Below are 6731 nucleotides of genomic sequence, written 5' to 3'. Positions count from 1 at the left end.
ATATATATATATGTGTGTTTGTGTGTGTGTGTGTGTGTGTGTGTGTGTTTGTGTGTGTGTGTGTGTGTGTGTGTGTGTGTTGGAGTGTTGCAAACGGCGGCTCCAGTAAGAACTCATCATAACACTAGTGATAAATCTGTCTACACATGGTTTTTATGCTGACTCCTTAGAGAGTAAATGCAATCCCAAACCAGTGACACTGAGAGCCCACAGAGGCTGCTGGGAGATAGTAGGTCTTTTTACTTGTCAGCACCAATTTAATGCTTTTTTTTTCACTCTGTCCTTTTGTTTTGCTCTTTGCCCAGATAATGAGAGAGATCCAGGAACACAAGATCAAAATCTATGAGTTCCCAGAGACTGATGACGAGGAGGAGAGCAAGCTAGTCAAGAAGATTAAGGTTTGTGTGTTCACGATAGTTAATGAATGATTCTTTTTGTACTGACACTAGGGGATATTTTCAAAATTGACTAATTGGTGGGTAGTCTGAATGACTAGATGACGTTAAGACCCCAATAGATTTGTCCTCTATTAGATAGAAGTGTTTTGGAGTTTGTTTTAGTGGTTTAAATCAGCTCACCAGCATGAACCATCCGGAAAACTTCAACCATCAATTGCCATCAGGGAAATGGGTCAAACAGAGACACACTCTCTGAAACAATAAATTATCATCAATACCACACACACACACACACTGAGAGTCAATATCAGTCACCTGATGTTCCCAGCCCCTCTCTCTCTCTCTCTCTCTCTCTGTCTCTCAGGACCGTCTGCCGCTGGCTGTGGTGGGCAGTAACACCATCATCGAGGTCAATGGGAAGCGTGTACGGGGCAGGCAGTACCCCTGGGGCGTGGCAGAAGGTAAGGGGTGAAAGGTCACCTCCCCCTTCATATATATATATGTGTGTGTGTGTGTGTGTGTGTGTGTGTGTGTGTGTGTGTGTGTTTGTAGGGTAGGACGGACCCTGAGGCTGTTGATCTTCTCTAGTACACAACAGATCGGAGTCTGACAGATGTGTGTAGATCTAAATATAGTTGTTCAGCTTCATTACCGATGTTTGCTAAGGCTTTTGTTGCCGTCCCACACCGTTTGTGCTCGTGACAGTAATGTACCTTTTATTGTGCAGTTTGAATATGATAAAACAGTCCCTTTGACCAGTGACAGCACAGAAAGCTTGAACTTGTGGCACGTTCACCAGACGATGTCTAGCCTCCAGTGAATCATTCAGGACTGTGAACATCTGTCTCTCACTTCAGTCAGATTATATTTTAAATGGCCAAACCAAAGCCGGAGGACAGGATATCATGTATACAGTGCCCTCCAACAGTTTAAAAACACCCTAGGAAGAGAAAATATAAACCAGTTCTTGTCGTAAGACCATTAATGTAAGTTATCAGTGTTACTGATTATGATCATCAGTGAATACTAGCAATAATAATTTTCTTTGTGATGACACCATAATGGCATTAAATGCACACTCTGTTTTTTTTTTTATTATTATTGGTCAGTATAGCTTTATAATTTGATTTATTATCATTTTAATTATATTTTAATTCAGGGTTTCCCAGACTGGGTTTTATGAGGGAACTGCAGACGGAACGTGATTTGATGAAAAGCTAATAATTAATTAAAACTTAATATACAATTGATACAAATAATTTTAATTCAAATATAAATAATTTATTTAATGTCAGTTAATGATCACATGACATACAGGTAAAGAGAGAACTATTATTTAACAGAAATATTAACTTAAATATTTTAAGGTCAAAGGGGTTCAGCTGACTTGGTAGTTTGGTAATGTCTGATTTAATTAATTGCCAATTAAGTTTAGCACACAACAGACCAATTAGAATACAATAAAAAGCAAGTATTAGCAATAAAATAATCACTTTACTAGTGTCAGAAATGACTTTTCTGCTGATAAATTATGCCATGTTTTTGATGCAATAAAGAAGCATTTTCAGTTCTGAACTGAGGTACAAGCCAGTGTTATTTTAGCATTGTTTATTTATTTATTTATTTTATTAGCATTGTTTTTTTTTTGATTTTTTTGAGTTAGCTTATATTTTATATTTTTAGTTCATTTGAATTTTATTGTAGTTTTGAGTAATTTTGTTTTGCTTTTGTCATTTTTTCTTCTTTCTTTTTTCTTTTTTTTTTTAGTTTTAGTTCATTTAGTAATTACTTCGGCTTCAGTTTATTTCATTTACTTGCCAAGGCAACATTCCAGAAAACTTTCATCTTATTTTTTTCCCTGATTTTTTTGAGTTAGCTTATATTTTATATTTTTAGTTCATTTGAATTTTATTGTAGTTTTGAGTAATTTTGTTTTGCTTTTGTCATTTTTTCTTCTTTCTTTTTTCTTTTTTTTTTTAGTTTTAGTTCATTTAGTAATTACTTCGGCTTCAGTTTATTTCATTTACTTGCCAAGGCAACATTCCAGAAAACTTTCATCTTATTTTTTTCCCTCATATATATTTTTTATTTTAATTAGCAAAAGTGTTTTTAATAGTTGTAGTTAATGAAAACAACACTGTAGCTATTAAATTAAATAAAGGCCTCTTACAGAAATGAAAGAAGAAACAAGTGACATCTTATAAATGAAAGGCTTAATGAAGTGATTGTCCTCATAGTGTGTTTAGGGTCATGTGATCAACACCCTAAGGTGTGCACTAAGTGAAAGCCTGCAGATCTGCAAACAGGAAGTGTGTGTGTCTTTAGACGTTTGATCGAGAGCTCCTGTAGAGCCGGTCATGATACATGATACGCCGTGAACATACAGTATCAAATATGAGTCGTCAATGAAGCTTTGAAGATGAAGGTCCAGTGATATTTCAGAGCTCATGCGATTCGAGCAGAAGATCAGATGCTGATTTGATTCGTCACGATTCTGCTCGCTCACCGGAGCGGTTTGGCTGGAGCTGATGCCTGCATGAACTTCCCCTTCTTTCTAGACCTTTGACCTCTGATAACACCAGAGTCGCTAAGCCAGATCCTCTGGAGCGAGCCGCACTGAGAGCAGGCTTGTTGTGCCTGAGCTCAGAGTTTGTCAGCTCTAGACAGATTGATAAAGCAGATGTGATCAGGAAGGCTGTGGGTTTGATGACTGTATTTGGATCCAGTGGTTATCTGTGTTTTAAGAGGGTGAGTTTTGAATGCCTGAGATGCTTTCAGCAGCATGTAAGCACACAGATGGCATGTGGTTGAGAAGGAGGGAGAGGTCTGCTTCATTCATTAGATAAGTGACGCACACGCAACAGGAGACACAAGGCCGTGCCAGATCAGGTGCCACCTGCTGGTCAGTGTATACATTACAGTAGCAGAGTAATGATGAATGCCAGTTTGTTCCTCGGGACCCTGTCATATATTGTCAGAGCTTCAGCTAGCAAAGCAGCTTGTTTGGTTTACTTTTTTTTATTTTATTTTATTTTTTATTTTTTTCAACGAGTAGGTTATTTTCGTTTTAATTTGTGTTTAGCTTTGCTTAATTTTTGTTTTTTGTAATTATTTTGTTTTCAACAAGCAGATTTTATTTGTTTAGCTTAGTTTAATTTGGGTTTGTTTTTTTTGTTTTTTTAGCTGTTTTTTTTTTTTTTTTCAAAATCAGTTGATTTTGTTTTCAACTAGTAGGTTATTTTTGTTTACATTTTTTTTTTGTTTAGCTTAGTTTTTTTTTTTTTTTTCAAAATCAGTTGATTTTGTTTTCAACTAGTAGGTTTTTTTTTTTTTCATTTTTTTTTTTTTTAGCTTATTTTTTTTTTTTTTTTTTTCTGGTGCAATTGATTTTTGTTTACAACGAGTAGGTTCTTTTTGTTTGTTTTAGCTTAGGTTGGTTTTTGTTTTGTTTTTTTGTTGTTGTTTTTTGGAGTGGGGAGCAAATTGATATTTGTTTACGTTATTTTTGTTTAGTTAAACTTGTTTTGTTTTTGTTGTTGTTTTTTTGCGCACATTTTTGTTGTAGTTTTGGTTCTGTGGTTTAGTTTTATTTTTTTAAGGTTTTATTTGTTTTGTTTAATCTGTGGATTGTTTCGATTGCATTAAACCATGTACAAACATTAATTTTCCCTTTCATCTAGGTGTATAACATTTATTTATTTATTTTCAGAGAATGATATTTTGCATTAACTTGAGTGAATTATTTTTTCTGCAACTTTTTGCTCTATATATTCGCATTAGACTTGGTGTGTATAGGCTTTCAGTCCTCCATATTTCAGCTCCAGATGATCTGTATATAATCCCGATTGGATATTCGTATGCAATTATGAAGCCCATATTAATACCAGTTTGCATACTTCTATGAGAATAGTCAGTATGTAAGGTGTGTACTGTGCCTAACAACGAAGAATTTGTACTAAGTATGAAGTAACCCACTGTCTGTAATATCATAAAATTATATGTCATTATATATGATTAATAGTATGCAAGTTGACATTAAGCCCAAAAGGCACAACTTCCCTAAATGTATATTTTTTAATTGTAGTCGTCTTTAACAGCGGAATGGGAAGACATGGATGTTGTAGTGCAAAGCTGTTTCCTGATTCACTTTAAATTGATTTTGTGGTTGTTGTTGTTGTTTTCAGTGGAGAATGGGGAGCACTGTGACTTCACAATCCTTCGAAACATGCTCATCAGGTACATAACCCTGTTTCTACACCAGCACTAATAGCTGATGATGGAGCTGACATTCTCATGATTCCTCCAAACTGACCCCTGATCAGTCAGAAACATCCATATTAGAGCGATTCATCTGTGGCCCACTGTAATAAACTTTTGTGTGAAAGTCTGTAAGATTGAAAATGTTTAAAAGAAGTCTCTTCTGCTCACCGAGGCTGCATTTATTTGATTAAAAGTACAGTAAAAGCAGTAATATTGTGAAATAATATTATAATTTAAAATAACTGTTTCCTATGTGAATGTTTAGTAAAATGTAATTTATTTCTGTGATCAAAGCTGGATTTTCAGCATCATTACTCCAGTCTTCAGTGTCACATGATCCTTCAGAAATCAGTATAATATGCTGATTTGCTGCTCAAGAAACATTCTGATTATATAAGACAGAGTTGTACATACTGTGATATAAATCTGTCATTTATTTGTTCTCCTCAATCACAGAACTCACATGCAGGACCTGAAGGACGTGACCAACAACGTCCATTACGAGAACTATCGCAGTAGGAAACTGGCCGCGGTCACTTACAACGGCGTCGACAACAACAAAAACAAAGGCCAACTCACAAAGTGAGTGGTTTCACTAATACATGCTCGAGAGCCTATTTTAAGCCATACTTCAATAAGTGTACACAAGCATGATTGCTAGGATTTTCTGATCCCCATATCTGATCACTATAAAGGATCAGTGTGTAAAGACGTCTAAACCTGGACCCCAGAGCTAGACTGACACATGCTAATAATGCTGATAATAAGTCAACGCAGTGGTACTGAACCAGTCGACACATCCAGGCTTCCTAACAGCCACAGCGGTTCACGCTCCGCACAGACCTGTCACTAACCCTCAAATATAGTCCAAACGCTCGCTAACAGCCATTCACATCCACCCTCAAGAGCCTCCATCTTAACCAAAGCATAAGAGCGGCCAAAAGTACATGATTCAGCTGCTAACGTTGTTTTTTTTCTCTAACGCACGATGCAGTGTGAGCATGCTAAGTGTTTGTGTTTTCTGATTTTTAGATCTGACACAGTTGATGGCATGTAAGTGTCGTGCACAAGTTCATGTTTGTCTCATCCTCTCCTCTGCTCTCTGTTTTTCCCTCTTTCTCCTCGTCTGTTCACGTTCGGAGTCGGGCGTCCTGCTCAATGTTCACTAGTGTGTGTAGCTGCAGTTCCAGCTTTGTGTTAGGGACATTGTCAAACTGCTGTTCTGTAGCACGTGTGTCCTCCTTTAGCCAATTTAAGGACGCTTATCCTGCTTTCTGTCAGCTGGAAGACTTGAAAGTAAATTAAAAGTGTTTGTTAAGAAGCTAGGCAACTCAGGACATGTTCATGGTAAACTATTTTGGAAACTGCCTGACAGGAGTAAAGGCCTGTACACACCAATATTTGCATAATTTTGAAATAAAGTGTCTTTATAAACACTTTCACACAACTTTTGTTTTTTTTTTAAACCAAATGAGTATGTTACTTTGTTTTTGGGATTATTTTTATTTTATTTATTTATTTATATTCTTTTTTTTTTACCAAATGAGTATCTTAGCTTGTTTTTGTGATTTTTTTCTACCAAATGAGTATGTTAGTTTGTTTTTGGGATTATTTTTATTTTATTTATTTATTTATATTCTTTTTTTTTTACCAAATGAGTATCTTAGCTTGTTTTTGTGATTTTTTTCTACCAAATGAGTATGTTAGTTTGTTTTTGGGATTATTTTTATTTTATTTATTTATTTATATTCTTTTTTTTTTACCAAATGAGTATGTTAGTTTGTTTTGGGGATTAATTTATTTTATTTTATTTATTTATTTATATTCTTCTTTTTTTTTTACCAAATGACTATGTTAGTTTGTTTTGGGGATTAATTTATTTTATTTTATTTATTTATTTATATTCTTCTTCTTTTTTACCAAATGACTATGTTAGTTTGTTTTTGGGATTATTTTTATTTTATTTTATTTTATTTATATTATTTTTTTTTTTACCAAATGAGTATGTTAGTTTGTTTTGGGGATTAATTTATTTTATTTTATTTATTTATTTATATTCTTCTTTTTTTTTGA

The 6731-nt window shown here is 34.6% G+C and overlaps 1 protein-coding gene across 4 annotated transcripts in view; it reads left to right on the top strand.

Annotated features, from left to right (window-relative positions):
* LOC107748356 (septin-7-like) overlaps positions 1–6731 on the top strand; it is a 63611-nt gene that overhangs the window by 48829 nt on the left and 8051 nt on the right. For 2 of the 4 annotated variants that reach the window (XM_016563119.1, XM_016563122.1), the window contains exons 8-12: positions 306–398; positions 763–859; positions 4583–4634; positions 5115–5240; positions 5691–5738. In XM_016563119.1, the coding sequence (XP_016418605.1) occupies positions 306–398; positions 763–859; positions 4583–4634; positions 5115–5240; positions 5691–5715 (393 nt within the window). In that variant the 3' untranslated portion in view covers positions 5716–5738. Of the gene's footprint in view, positions 1–305; positions 399–762; positions 860–4582; positions 4635–5114; positions 5241–5690; positions 5739–6731 lie in introns of those variants that run through there. The other 2 variants (XM_016563123.1, XM_016563120.1) reach the window with 1 other exon arrangement.

This window comes from Sinocyclocheilus rhinocerous, unplaced genomic scaffold (assembly GCF_001515625.1).
Source record: "Sinocyclocheilus rhinocerous isolate Xijiao unplaced genomic scaffold, SAMN03320098_v1.1 scaffold1281, whole genome shotgun sequence".
NCBI classification, from domain to species: Eukaryota; Metazoa; Chordata; class Actinopteri; order Cypriniformes; family Cyprinidae; genus Sinocyclocheilus; species Sinocyclocheilus rhinocerous.
The sequence above is the reverse complement of the archived record's forward strand: the minus strand, read 5'-3'. Positions and strand labels throughout refer to the sequence as shown.